Source organism: Plectrocnemia conspersa, unplaced genomic scaffold (genome assembly GCF_051122295.1).
Source record: "Plectrocnemia conspersa isolate PC_06_02 unplaced genomic scaffold, ASM5112229v1 ptg000005l, whole genome shotgun sequence".
Classification (NCBI taxonomy): Eukaryota; Metazoa; Arthropoda; class Insecta; order Trichoptera; family Polycentropodidae; genus Plectrocnemia; species Plectrocnemia conspersa.
This window is the reverse complement of record NW_028277169.1, coordinates 1,686,144-1,701,871: the sequence shown is the minus strand read 5'-3', so window position 1 is coordinate 1,701,871 and position 15,728 is coordinate 1,686,144. Positions and strand designations below refer to the sequence as shown.

Sequence of the window (15,728 nt, the reverse complement as noted above, 5' to 3'; positions counted from 1 at the left end):
ATTGTGATATATGATAAAAAAAATTAATAATTTTACAGTTTGAAAACGAACGGTCGATTTCAAAAACGCTTTATACATTTATCATTTATCACAATTTATTAATTGCTTACCGGAAAGAAATCACGTATTTTATATATATATATTTTTATATATAACTAAAAATTAAAACATTAACATTTTAATGCTATATATATATTAAGTTATCTAGAAATAAATATCGTTTTTTAAATGAAACTTTAAATTTTTTTTATTTAAATGATTCAAAATATGATTTTCTACAAATGAGATAATTTTTTCTTACCTTGCGGTTAGTGTTTTTTTAATTCCACTAGCATTACATATTTTAGGATTTGATTCAAAATATTCCGATAGCCCCTCCCCTTTTTACATCGTCTCATTTTGCATTTTTTTCCATCTAGGAAGTGTTGCGTGGATCGAAATAAATTATAGTCGGTAGGAGCAATGTCTGGGTAATAAGGTGGATGAGATAAAGCTTTTCGGCTGAGTACATTGATTTTATTAAGAGCCAATTTCTTATGGAGCGCAAACACATTGTTTCCAAGCCTTCCCAATCTTTTAAATGTGTCAATGCATCGGACTAGTGTATATTTTTAGCTTACATCATTGTTTATATTTTCTGGTGTCTCACATTTAGAATTTTTCTGTGTTTTAATCCATCTTTGAAATTAACAGGTCTCTAATGATTTTTTTAGTGGATGTACATATATACCATTTTTTTAATAAATTCATATAAAATGCAATTTTGTATGAATTCTTTCTTTGATAAAAATTCTGTCATTGTAAATGTTGGGGCCATATTTATTTTTAAATATTGTAATTTAAAGTCAAGATGTGCACCAATACAGATTTAACAATAAAAGTACTCAGATATTAGCGGCCAAAGCACGACTGACTATTAAACTTTAAATTTAAAAAGCACGACATTTATTTCGGGATTACCTAATAAATACAAACTTTACTATAAGAAAAAATGTGCCAACTTAACATATAGTTTGTTTGATTGTAATTGTAATCATAAATATAAACTCTGATCTTCAGGATTAAAAAAAATATGAAGAAAATAGTTTTTAAATAATCTTTATGTATATAAACAAATTATTTACTATTAAAACTTATTACTTTCTTAGTTTATTATTATTTTTTAGTTAATAAATATGCTATTAAATATCTTCACTAACTTTTTTCTCTATGATGTTTTTATTTACTCAGCTTGATTTTTTATTAGTAATAAAAATATATATATAAGGTTAATTGCCACAAATAATATTTCTTTCTCGATTGTATTCAATGTATGTCTTACTTATGTTATAAAAATATTTTTAGTAAGCTGATTTCTTTTCGGTATACAAAAATTTAAACCATTCTCGCGTCCATGCCATTTAAAAATATTGCATATTTTTTCACATTGAAACATAGTATGAACGATGGTTTCAAAAAGGAGAAATGGTATAGAAAGTTCAGAAATATTTTTTAAATCAGTAAGAAGTAATGAATTATACGATTATATTATTCGACGTGTACTGAATGTTAAAAAAATATGTTCGTAGATAGTATATTGTGATTGTACCTTATAATTATATGGCTTACTCAATATAGTGAAAAAATAGAAAACATATTTTACAAATAGATCAATAAGACCTAGGAACGCTTCGTTTAATATGTGAGAAAATCAATTTGTATATACCGTTAACAATCATAATAAATAAGCTAACATATCCAAAATTCCAAGTAATAAATGTATAAATGTGTATAAAAATAAAATAAAAAAATATTTTTTTAAATTAAAAAACTAAGCCAATTGTTAACAAAATGTTTTTTTGATTTCTGTGAGGTTTGTTGATAAATATTGTTGAAACATATTTATTTATGAATGAATTTTTCAATTATAATATAAATTGCTAAGCGATTATATTTTATATAACTTTTTTTGTTACACTTACTATAAACTTGCTTGTCGATTCACTTAGAGGAATTATCAATGTTTTAGGGGGGAGATATAATATATAAAAAATAAACTTTTGCATGTATGAATATAGCTGCGTTTCGAAATGTGAGATTCTTAATATAATGAATTAAAAAATACCGCATTGAAAGTTGCTTTAATTGTAAGTAATTTTGAGTATATACCTTCGTAGGGAGATTTTTTATATTACGTTTTTAAATTTAATTACATATTTTTCAGAGATTTTATATTTAAAATTAGGACATAAAAAGTGTATTTTTAATATTATTTTGATTGCAAAGCGAACGTTTTATTTTATGTTAAGAAATGACTATATAAAAAATAAATAATTTCTCTAAGTGACTCGATCAAATTTAATAATATATTATATAAAAAAAATACTATTTCAATGGTTATTGTACTTTTTCTGCATTATTTTAATAGATATGGGACATTTTTCTCTAATGCCGATTACCTTATGTAGTAAATATATGATTAACAAAGCTTAGCAAAATAATTTATAATTTAATCTATTAACAATTATTAATTTAAATAAATATTTTAATAGTATTGTTATCTGTATACATACAGGAGAATTTATACAGAGTTGCAATTTTTTTTTAAATTAAATCAATTATTTTATAGCCATAGAATTGAAATTTTGTGCCACGTGAATGTATGTACCTGTTATAAATCAATCGCACTCAATATAAGTAAATGTAACAAAGCAAATTATGAAAAGATAATATTTATAAAAATATATTTTAGGTTTAAATCAAAAGTCTTCATATACGTGTATAGAGAATGTAATGTAAGCAATGTCCCACAAAATATTTATTTTTAAGATCTCTTTTTTGTATAATAAATGGAAATCTAAACAAAACCAACTGCGTTTCACTACTCTCTTCAATCGCCACCGCTACTGACTTCTGCTTCGTCTGAAACTTCTAAAAATATCACAGAGATCGCTTTCAATTCGATTGGCTCAATCGACACGAGTGTGGCAGGCGTGTTAAACTTATTTCAGAATTTTGCGTTCAAATAAATATTATGTTAATTCTAAAAATATAATAAGTATTAGGATAAATATTACATACATAAGAGCAAATGAACATTAAGAAAAAGCTCCTTTTCATTAGTAATTATAACCCAATTTAAAATAAAAATACACTATTAAAGTTATGCCAGATATATATTTTATAATATACTTATTTAAAACTTATATTTAATTAAACTAAATATTTTTTTAAATAATAATATTAGCACAAGAAATTAAATTGATAAAAGTTAAAGATTTTTTTATACGGTAATATTTTTTTTATTGTATTCTGCTTTACAAATTATAATTTGATATAAGGTAATCTTAAAATGAATATATTTTCTTTCTTAAAACAATGAAAATTTTTTTTTTTTAATTATAATGATTTAACATATTTTTTACTCATTTTTAATTTAATCCATTGCTATAATATGGCTTGATTCCAAATGTTCTGATAAATGCATCGATCTATAATATATTAATGGCAGTCGAAAGGAGCAAGGTCTAGATAATAAAGTGGATAAGATAAAAACTTTCAGCCAAGTTCCTCGATTCCATCGAAAAAAACTATTTAACTTATGTTGACATATGCAGGCCTTTTTTTCATCCTCATGCAAACGATACAGCTGATCATAATATAAACTTTCTATTAGTTTCGTAATGCATAATCTCTTTGCAATACCACTATAACTTTTTTTACAGTGAGCCCATACAAATTGTTTCCAAGCCTTCCCAACTATTCTAATGTGTATAACCACTATTAAATCAGATTGGTTTAGTCAATTCCCATTCGAATTTTATTAAACCGTTTTTGACATTTACGGATATTTAAAGAATCACTACCACTTCACAAATATTTTTGTGACTGGTGTTGCTGTTTTAAATAAATTCATATAGCATGCAATTTTGAATAAATTTTTCACTTGGTAAGAATTCTGCGATCGTATATTTTAAGACACATTTTCTATAAAATCAGAATTTGGATTGACTTAAAAGTTAAATTAAAAAAAAACGAAATTCATTTGAGGATTACAAAATATATCAAATGAATATGCAATATATTATACAATATTATTATAAATATTTTTTTATTTAATCAGAGGATCGAAAGTTAATTACATTATGTCATACTTTAATTTTCAGGCAAATTAATAAAACGTCCTTTAAATCAATATAAATCGCAAAGATTTTATTTTAATCAATACAATAGTTTGATCGCGGCCAATTTATTTTTAGTTATTTAATTTATATGCAATTCCGCACAAAACAAACGCCGATACGGATCCGATCTTTTTGTATATCAAATTCGTTTCAAATATTATTAGCTTTTGTATATACAATAAATTCGATAAAATTATGTATATAAAATGTTCCATCAATTTTTCTGAATTAATTTAATCGCAACTGATCCTAATTCTGGTTATTTAATAAACATGCAATTCCGCACAAAACAAACTATAAAACGATTCCAATCAATATGTACATTGAATTTGTTTCAAAAATTATATACAACTAGTCCAGTCAAATAAGGCGAAATTAAGGCTAAATCTCGGAATGAAAGATAACAAGCTGAAATTTTGCACAGACCTTCGTTTTGATGTTATAAGGACAGGGTGAAAAGTCTCATAAAATATCGTGTCTGCTAATCAAGATAGAAAATGTCAAAGGTAAAAAAAAATGTTTTTTTGCAAATATCTCGTATTTTATGCGTCGCACGTCATTAGATGCTTTACAAAACTTGAAAAGCTTAAAATTTTCTACAAGTTTGGTTGTAATATTTGTTTTGTATCATTAACAGTTTTTGAGATATAGCGCGAAGAGTGGGAGGCGTACATCCGTTTATAGAATCCAGCGAGTATTTCTACCTGCTTAACTTGGTATAAGCTTTGAAAAAGTAAACAATCGTGAAAAAAGTGGTCTCGGCTAGTCGTTTGAACAATAATTTTATTACTTTCTTCATTGTATTATTAGGAATTAAGAATGAAATATTGCTCGACAAGAAATTTGTGCGAAAAAATTGAGAGTTGAGAGATGTCCTTACGGAGTATGTACCAGATGATAAGAAGATCATTTCCAAATTAAGAGAAAAATATTTAACTGATATTATAATAACAACGAAGATTGGATCATTCCCTATTTTTTCTTTTCGCGATGCTCAAGCTTAAATTTTATCCATAGCTTGGTATGAAAATAAAAAAGGCACTTGCAAAGAACACTTGCGCGTAGTGGGAGCTGCTGCGGCGATTATTAGAGAAGATATTCGATCTTCTGTTGTTAAGACCAAGTCCAATTCGCCCCCGAGTAAAATATTAATGAAGAAATTCCAAAAACTTTATTACATTCTCTGCATGAAGTTATTATAAAGAACAGAAAAGGAAAGACGGGGCATTTTAAAACGAAATACACAGCTATAATGACTTCCATACGAAAACGGTCCTTTTCTTCGCAGTTATTAATAGGCCTATCTGTATTTCTTCATAGAAGAAATACAGATAGGCCAAACATCCAAAAAGACTTTTGGATGTTTTGTCAAGTTTAGGTTTTTTCGCTTCATATAGTGATACTGTAAAATATTATATTTCAGCTGTTTATCACCCACAGCCTCGTAATCAACCATCAGAGTCAAGTGCCTTAGTACAGTATGCAGCGGAAATGCAGAAAAATATTTATACTCTTGATGGCTATAATACTGTTCATATAATGGGAATGATAAAAATAATTACTCCAAAATCTGAAGTTATATCCGATGACCGCATAAAGAAATTTACAACAAAACCAAGTGCAAAGGAGCTAGCAGCACTATCACATATACCCCTTCTAGTGTATGAAAATCATGTCGTACCCGGATTGAGCAAGAGATTCGAGTTCGAAATTTTAATAATGTAGAAGAACTAACCGAAGAAATATTTAATGTAGTTGATTTGTTGTGGATGTACGGAAAGTGGAAAAATATCTCACCGTTGCCAGGGTGGAATGGATTTATTGAACAACTTACAAAAAACAATGAGAACTTTGTAACTTCTCGGTTTCTGTTTCTTACTTTTATTCATCATCCTGCGAGTAATATGGACACAATTTATACCACATTACAGTGTGCTATAAACACTGCTAAGAAACATGAACAAAGAACATGCTTAATAACTTTTGATCAGCCGTTGTACATAAAAGCACGTGAAATCGTAGCAGCTTCAGATGCTAACTCAGACGTGTCCAGAGTAGTTGTGAAACTAGGAGGCTTTCATATGCTTATGTCTTTTATTGGATGCATGGAAGCGGAATCAAGGAAGCTCTCAGTACAATTTATGCTTCGAATTCTGTCGACAAAATGTTGGTTGGTCACGCTTTTGCAAGAAGTATCAGAGGCCATACGCTATTACTTTTTGCATTATCGATGATGATTTTTGAAGATATGGAGATTGAAAGTTATAATGCTTTAGATGGGTTCATTCAGCAAATAACAATTTGCGATGTTTCCTATGAAACTGTGGAAGAATGTGCAGGTAACTCTGGTTCCGTAGTTTACATAGCGTTAATTTCGAGATATAGCGCTTCCCACTTCCCGCGCTATATCTCGAAAACCATTAACCATACAAAGAAATAAATTACAACAAACTTGTAAAAAATTTTATTTTCTATAACTTTTGTGAAACTTCTAATGAGGCGAGATATTTGCAAAAAACGATTTTTATGACCTTTGACCTTTTTTTATCTTGATTAGCAGACACGATATCTTATGAGACTTTTTGCCCTATCTTTAGAACGCCAAAACAAAGGTCTGTGCAAACTTTCAGCTTATTATCTTTCATTCCGAGGTTAAACCCTTATTTGACTGGACTAAACAGTTTTTGCACATAAAATCGAATATAATTATGAATTTAAGCTAATTTAATTTATCGCAAATTTTATTTAATTGAGAAATTAATGTCTTTTTTTTCACATCGTGAAATGAAAACATGAAGAATTAATCGGTCGTTTTGCCAAGATTCAATATAACTTCACAGCATTTACCATTAGTGAAAGCGCACTTTCAGTAAAACCTACGATAGGAATGATTCATTCTTTATCGGTATGAATCTTGGAACACGTGCATCATATTTTCTCAAATGTCGTTACTGTATTTATAAGTACATATTAAATTTTTCGTATTTATTTTGAGACTTATGGACGTTATTTGGAAGGTGCATTTGCTTACACTAAATTTTGCCATAAACTTGTGTGTCATTTGTTAAAATAATGAGACACAAAAAATCGTATTTTAGTTAAAATTAAATTCATTGCACCTCATTATTTTATGTAAACAATATACACTGAAAATATTATACAATAATTATTTTTAGAAAAATTTTAATAGTAGAATTATCTGTCATAAATCTAAAGTTCAATTAAAAAAAAAATTCGTTCATATTTTTTTTTAAATGTATAGAACCTACGCAATAAAAAACATAGAACGATTTTTATTATGAAGCAAGAGTTGTAATTTTATATATAAATTTATTAACCGGCTCAGTTTTGTTCCACTCTGAAAAAACCTGAAATGACGTCCCTGATCAAAAAGTATGTAAAAAATAAATTAAGCAATTTCAAAAAAATACCGATTATAAAAATAATTAAAATAATTATTTTATAGGCAATTACTAATTGATTTTCCCACTAATTAATAAAATAAACTACTATCGGTAAAAACCAAGAAAAAATATGAATATATTCGAATAGTTGCGAGCCCTATATCATATTTGCGTTAATACAGTCAGTTTGAGAGCAATCCATTTCATAATTATTCATAATTGAAAAAGAGATGGCAAGTTTGGGTTTACGCCCTTACTATTAGTTTGATATACTTTTCATTACTTCTGTTTATATTTTGAACAAATTTATAGAAATTAAATTCATTACTATATTTTTATTATCAATCAATCGTAGTAATTATAAGTATATCTAACGTATATCCGTATCGTGTGATTAGGCGTAAACCCAAACTTGCCGTCTCTTACTCAATTATAAATAATGTCTCTCGAACTGACTGTGTTAACGCAAATAGAGTATAGTCAAGTGCTCGTCAATGCGATCATGAGCTGAAGATGAGCATACATACATGTACTACATATAATATATAAGATTATAAGATTAACAAACTCCATATTTGTAAATTAAGAATCGTATAATGCACATTTTTGCATGATTATTTTAAGATAGCAAAATATCACCTATGCGTGAAAGGGACAATGTTCTGAGATCATAAAAAAGATAAAATTGTTCCACGAATGTTCAGCGGATTTAAAAAAACACTGGCATTCGAGTATTATATCTAATAGGAACTAGAGACATTATCAATATTTATATAAAAAAATACTTATCGGCGATAATACGATTTAAACAGCAATATCTTATACTCACATGACATTTTTAATACTATTAATACGCAGCGAAATCTTAAGGCCTCGGCAACTCTCCTTGTCGAATAATTTTTAGTCTCGCTTGCAAATGTATTGATTTATATTTAATGAGGAATTTAATTTAAATGAGCAATATATAAAATAATTGCTTCATAAAATGAATTGTTTGTGCATGACTGTAAGACAGAGCGAGCATTGGTCAAAATAGTGAATACCCCATGAATCAACGAATTCTTTTCCGAATATAAATATACCTCACAAACAATTCGCTTAATGAAACAAAATATTTATTTAAATGCACATATCTCTTAAAATAATTTCCTATTTAAGTATTTGATCAATGTGTAACACGCAATAGACACGCACCAAATAAAATCATCGAATACTTTAGTGTAGATATATTTAAACAGCACACGTCGCACGTACACTCATCCAATAAATAAATAAAAAGAATATGAATAAGATAAGGATTTCACTGGAAAAGTCATGTGGGTGCCTTTTGGGCGGTGAGCCACGCGGGCATCCTGTTCTTAAGCGCGCCGCTCAGCTCCCTGTAAATGGCCAAGGCCAGGAAGGGCAAGGCCAATAGTTCACTTTTGAATATGTACAGCCACGCGGCCACCATGACCATGAAGATGTTGATAATGTAGTTAAAAGCGTGCTTCACGTTCGTCTCTGCCTCGGCGTTCAGCTCGGAAAAGTGCTTGGGCAAAGATACTGTCTCGACAACGCGCTTCTTCTCTACGGCCTTCTCTTTCTTCTTCTCTTTATCTGGCGGTGGAGCGGGCTTCTGTCGCTGTTGGACTGGTTGAATATTCTGGACTACTTTTTTCTTCACTACCGTCTTGATGACGACTTTACTATCAGAGCCTTGCTGTTCGGCCGCCTTTTTCATCTCATCTATATTTTTAAACATTACTGGTAGCGGTTTCTTACCGCTTCCGTACTCTTTAACGATGCTGCCGTATCTCTCTGCCACTATGGAGCTAATGTCTACGTTGTTCGGAACGCTCTCTTCCTTCTTCACCTCCACGGCCACCATCTTAGGCTCCGCTACTTTACCGTTCTTGACGATCTCGTCCTTCTTTTTCCGGTTCTTATCATCGCCTAGCTTCGTTATCCGCTTCAGTAGAGGCACTTTACTCAGCAGAGGCTTAGACTGTTTCGCAGGTTTTTCTTCTTTGACTTGCGGTTCTGGAGTTACGGGTTCCGGCCGCTTTTTAAGGATCGGCTTGGGTACGAAGTTGGGATCTGGCAGTTGGACTTTGATCAACGTCTTGGGTTCATCTTTTGGAATGGCTTTCGGGATCATGTCTTTGGGGTGGTACGTGCACCTCTCGTCAGATTCCCCGCGCAACCTCTTCTCGCCCAAAGAGTCCGAATCTGTGTATTCGCTGTCTCCGGTGGACACGGTGCTGGTGGTGTAGTCGTCCTCGAAGTTACTGTTTTGCTCTGCAGCGCTGAGGCTCTCGTCCGATCTTCTCGTCTCTGACTCTGTGGGTTCCGCCACTGGGGCTTCGTTTTCGATTCGTTTCGGCGGCTCCTTCATCTTCGAGCTCTCGGCTTCCTTCATGGCCAACACTTGGTACACCCTGCTCATGGCGCGCTCGTGCAGCAGCTCGGTAGAGCTCACGGAATACCTCAGAGGCTGCATCAGGCAAAGGTTGGATCCCAGCTGAGGAGCAGATAGCGACAACACCGGCGGCGACATCGCATCTTCCAAATCCAACTGAAAAGATTTCCTCTTATCTGCGAAAGACAAATCCAGTGAGTGAAACCGACGTCAAATTATGAATCGCTAGCAAATACGACGCGAGCGAGTTATCGGGTTAGTGTTCGCAATTGCAAGCGTAATCAGAGACATACAAGTATAGAGTGATGTGCTGCTATAATTTCGCACCGGCTGTAATACGTATTAAGCTATAACATTACGAAAGCCAGTGGATCGACCGCGATCGACCAGTCGACCACAAAGTTATTTGTAGTCGACCGTGTTTCTTTATGAGATACATCATGCTAAAACGTTTGTCCGAGCAAAATAACATTAAAAATAAGTTTGCTGGAACTTGTATAAAACAACATTAGATATATCTTATTATTCCGCTACTGGTAGACCGCCATCATCTCCAGCATAGAAAAAAGGCTGCTATAATATATATCATTACTTATCGACAATTTTGCTTTGAAAAAATATTAAAAATATACTTATTGATATATTAAAATGCTATTGTAAATAATTAATTCGATTAAAGTAAAGTGTTTGACCTAAGATTAATTCTGTAGAAAAAAATTGTGGAAAGTTATTTTGTTGCAATTTTTATTATTAAATATTTTTGGCCAATTTATTTTTTATTTTTGAAAGCCCGCTATTTTAAAACAAACTGGCTAACGAAAAATCACTAATCGGCTATTTTATTTTAAAATTGCGGCAATAAAAATATTCTTAAAATAAAATAAAAAATAATAATTTTATTCTATTATATAAAGAATTTAAGATAAAAATGATTATATTATATTATATATGGAATATATAATATATTTTTGTTCAAGATAAATGTAATAATTTTGATTACGATCTGTTTTAATGGCAAACTTAGCGAAAATATCAACAAGTTTTACTTTTTTAGAAAAGTCTGAAAAATGAAAATCTGATTAAAAGAACGGCAAACGCGTACGGTGAGATACTTTCCCTTTCACATACTCTCGTCACTTAACACACGAGCGACTGAAAGGGAAAGTATCTCACCGTACGCGCCTGCACTTAAAGTGTCCACACAAAACAAATTAATCCGCTATATTGTCTTAAAATAGTAACTATTCAGTTTTTACAATTTATAACTGATTTTATAAAAAAGTAAAGATATCAAAAATATTTTAAAAAAAGATTTTGTAATAAAATACATAATTAAAACGATATTTATTTTTGATTATTACTGCTTTTATGTTTTTCATATATCTTTATAATATTTTCTTACAGAAATCTACCTGATTCTTGTGGCCTTTGGGTGAGTAAATTTTTTAGATTTAAATTTTTTTTATCATTATTTCAAGTTTAAAATATTACACATATATGTATATATATTGAAATTATAAAAAATAATACAAGTTAAAAGAAACTATAAATATTATGTTAATTTTCAGCAAAATATATAAATTTAAATAAAAAAAAAATTCTTCAAGAAAACATTTTTACTTTTTCAAATAGCATTCTTTATAGTATTTTGTAAATATGAAAGGGTTGAATTAAGTTTATATATTTTTTCATTCAACGGTAGATAGAGACAGGTGACCTATCCCTATCTATCGACTCAAACTGTCATGTATATCATTTTTTTTTAATAAGAAATAAGATTTTTTGTGGAATGCGCTGAAGTTCAGAACCAGACAAATTTAGCTAAAAATGTATGTAAGTATAGAATTATTTGAACAATCGCAACGATATGCTAACCGGTTCGTTTAATTTAGCAGCACATCACTGTTCGTACAAGTGTATAGTTTACCTTCTGCGACTTTCTCTCTTCGGACCTCGGGACTCTCCGCTCTGCTTTGGCTCTCCGCCGTCCTGTTATTTATGAAATTGTCTATGTTACGATACTTTGCAAGGGGTTCTTCTTCTGCCAATTCTTTAGCGAGTAGACCGTTTTCTTCTTCTGTAGTTTGCCGCTTTCTTCTGGGAACGGTCGCCGGACTTGGGAGATCCGGCTCGCTCTTCTTCTCCTCCATGATACTGTGGCTGATACTCTTTCCTGGCACGAAGATAGAGTCCGTCTCTGTCGAGGGTTCGCTCATTCCGTACGGACTCTCAGCTTTCACTCTAAACCTGTACTCTGATCCTTCGATCAGATCTGACAGAGTAGCCGCGAGTTTCCTTTCCGCCGTAGCTTTCAACCAAACGTTCCATCCGGTTCTGTAATACTCTACGATGTAGTTTCCCACTTGGCATCCTCCGTCGTCGTCCGGGGGATCCCACGTCACGATGGCGGTGCGCTCTACGCTAACGATTGCTTTCGCATTCTTGGGAGGATCCGGCTTGGCCGTCACCGTCACCAGAAACGACGCAAAATCTTCGCCTATCAGATTTACGGCGTTCACTTGATACTCGCCTCTGTCGTCTCGGGACGCATTCGCTATCCGCAGCGAAGAATACTTATCTCCGTTGACTATCTGTATTCTATCTGAAGGCGATATTAGACGTCCGTCGTGCTTCCATTCGATATCAGGTGACGGTTTACCTACCACGGACACTTTGAGCTGGAGCGACTCTCCGGCGTCGAACAACAAGCCGTCTTCGTATCTTCTGGGTAGTCTCACCCTAGGTGCCGCTTGAAGTTGCAGTTTCGACCTGCTGACGGCGTGGCCTACTCTGTTCGTTATGGTGCATTTGATCTCTCCTTCGTCTCCCAGAGACGTCTGATGGAAGATGAGGGTGCTGCAGTTAGAATCAGTTAAAATGGCAGTCCTCCTGCTGCTGAAGATCTCAAATCCGTCTTTGAACCACGCCACCGTAGGTATAGGGTGTCCGTCGAAGTAGACCTTGAATTCTGTCTTGTCGTTCTCGAGTGATTCCGTATCGCAAAGACCCTCTTGGAACGCCGGAGCCAAAAGCCCAGTCCTCTCCGACAGGACGTTGAGTACGTCCGATACTTCGCCGGGAGCGGAGACTCCCACTGCGTTCTGGGCGGTGACGCGAAACCGGTACTGGTAGCCGGATTCCAAGCCGGCGAGGATGAGCTCTGGACCCAGGACTAAAGGAGGGTTTGTCCTGACCCAGACGGGAGAGCCGAGTCGGTTGCACTCTACCATGTAGCCTTGGAGAGGCGCTCCGCCGTCGTATTTGGGAGGGTTCCATCGCAATCGCCCTTCTTTACCCTCCGGTCCTTCGCCAAGTGCCGCCACAGGTTTCCCAGGTGGTGATGGAGATTCTGAATAACACACAAAAACATAATATAGAAAAATATATATATAAAGAACAATAACACCACACGCTTGAAATAAAACGCTGGATCGAGAAATATAGGACAACATTCAATCAAATAAAGATCATTTCGCTTTCAAAAATAAAATTAAAAGTATGCTTTTATGATTTATGCTGACTAATAATAATTATACAATTTATCATTAAAAAACAGTTATGATGCACATCTAAAATAGATGAGCACCGTCCCTAATATTTTTTTCCAGCTCCTCATAGTTATCGCCGAAAACATTATTGTGTTTCACGAGCTGGATGGCTCGTGAAGAGGAGCGTTCTCAAATGCTGACGCCTTGGCCGCACGTGTAAGAACAAGGAACGAAAGTCGCCGAGCATTGACAGGTTGAACGCTCATTGCCGATCATTGAACACTCCTAGCAAAAAGGCATCAGGAAACAGATGTTTTTATTGAACTTTCTCCAAAAACAATGTGTACTTCGCTTCACTTGGATTCCAGACAGAGACTCCAGGTCTTTGTATAAAATGAGTGAATCCGAATTTGTGCGAATGCTCTGAAGCACTTTTAGGTCATCAGCATGTAATAAATATTCCGAGTTATTAATTGCAGTATGTACAACAATGATAAAAAGCACACAGGGGGTCACAGATTGGACCCCTGTGGTTCTCCAGACTGAGCGAAATACTCATCGTTCGATATGTTCCCAACGGTGTACCTTTTTTCTAATACTATCTGAGAAACATACAGCGTTTCTTTCAGAGGCCATACTTGTACTGTTTCTTTTTAATACGTTTGCCATTTTTACGCAAAAAAAAAAATAGGCACAGATCACTACGCGTTACTAACAATGTCAATCACAATGTAAATGTTATAATATTATTATTTGCTTTAAATATGTATTAAGAATAAATTATATACTGAATATTTTTTATTATTCATAATACTTCTGCGATGCAATAGTAAAAATCTAATTATATGACATATTTTGAGTAACTGAAGATAATTAGTAGTGATTCTAATTTCAGTTATTTTTGGAATTCCAGAAATGTAGACTTTCACTGCTAAATTTCCAGGATTCAAGATTCTAGATTTGCTTATATAAATTCATGATTTTATTAAAATTTTATGTACAAAATTTAACCTTGGGAAAAACCAATGAATTTGACAGATGCTTTTAATTTTAATTATAAAATTTCACCATTAAAAAGTTGCTCTACTGTCAAATTTTTTTTATGATATGTTTCACAGCTCGATCTAGTTTGTTCAATAATGAGATCTGAAGATCTAAATGTGATAAGTTATTTTTTTATTAATTTTAAACGCAATTTTCAATATACGTATAAGACAATAGTTAGAGAGTTAATATTATTAGTATAGCGTAAGGTAACTATTACATCAGTCTGCTATTGTGCGGTTATAAAGTACAGAATAGCGATTTCTACTAACATTTTAAATGTTTATTTTGATAGTACGCTTTAATGAAAGGTTGAAAATAGTCGGACTACTGATAAAGATTTCTTTCATATTTCAAACAAGGCATTAAAATCTCGAATCTCGATAGAATTATTCATACGTTAATATACAGTCTCCACTGGTTAGTATATGAAGTGAACAGGAACGGTCCAAGTAAACTTCCCTGTCGAGTTCTGAAGAGCTTTTTATGAGGGCGTTATGTGGATTAGGCGATCCGGGGGTGATTTAAATCGAAGGTCTGCCGTATTATAGGTGATAAGAATCCCGAGTCGTCGCCGGGCGTCTGTTGGCGGAAGATACAAGGAGAGAACGGATGGCGTCTAAAAATAATTGCTCGACATCTGCTTCGATACGAGCAGATTGGCCTTTAGCTCGGGGAATATGCATCAATATCTACGTGTATATATATATATAAGCAGATGTGCGAGTGACGGGCGGGCAAAACTGACCTGCCGACTTCCAGTGGACGTTCTTCCTGCCTCGGAAGGCGGACCCTGAGGTGGAGTGCTGGTTCCCCATGGCGGCACATGTGCACCGGGCCTGAGGCCAGACCCCCTCTGAGACTGCCCTCTGCCGAGACGGATTTAAACGACCAAGCGAAACGATGATCAGAGCGATGCTGGCGCCCGACGGCGGTCCAGAGAAACCGAAATTGGGTCGAGCACAGCTTCTGCGAAACGCTACGCCCGAAAGCTTCACTGCCTCTGACTCGGAACTGTGCGTGCGTTGTATATGAACAGAAACAGATTTTGACCTAACTGAAAAATACTTGATTATTATAAATCTGTATTTTAATAATTTCAATTTAAAAAGTAACATTTTTTATGAGCTCAATAATGGTGTTAACTTTTAAGGCGCCCTCTTCCGATATTTCTGATTATAAGACAGTATTCAGTAATCAAGTTAGATTTATTACTTTTAATTTATTG

The 15,728-nt window shown here is 33.1% G+C and overlaps 1 protein-coding gene across 1 annotated transcript; it reads right to left on the bottom strand.

The window, feature by feature from the left end:
- Positions 1–8,778: 8,778 nt before the first annotated feature.
- Positions 8,779–15,358, bottom strand: MnM (myomesin and myosin binding protein). Its single transcript, XM_088187247.1, has 3 exons — positions 15,249–15,358; positions 11,896–13,317; positions 8,779–10,144 (listed from the first exon to the last, which is right to left on the bottom strand). The coding sequence occupies exons 1-3, from the start codon at positions 15,316–15,318 to the stop codon at positions 8,880–8,882; spliced, it is 2,757 nt and encodes a 918-aa protein (XP_088043373.1). The 5' UTR covers positions 15,319–15,358; the 3' UTR covers positions 8,779–8,879.
- Between the last annotated feature and the right edge of the window lie 370 nt (positions 15,359–15,728).

Bases quoted from the DNA above. Each gene is read 5' to 3' on its own strand.
- MnM (XM_088187247.1), bottom strand. From the start codon at position 15,318: ATGGGGAACCAGCACTCCACCTCAGGGTCCGCCTTCCGAGGCAGGAAG. The intron at 13,318-15,248 runs GTCAGTTTTGCC...TGTGTTATTCAG, and splicing joins CGTCCACTGGAAGTCGGCAG to AATCTCCATCACCACCTGGG. The intron at 10,145-11,895 runs GTAAACTATACA...TGTCTTTCGCAG, and splicing joins AAGAGAGAAAGTCGCAGAAG to ATAAGAGGAAATCTTTTCAG.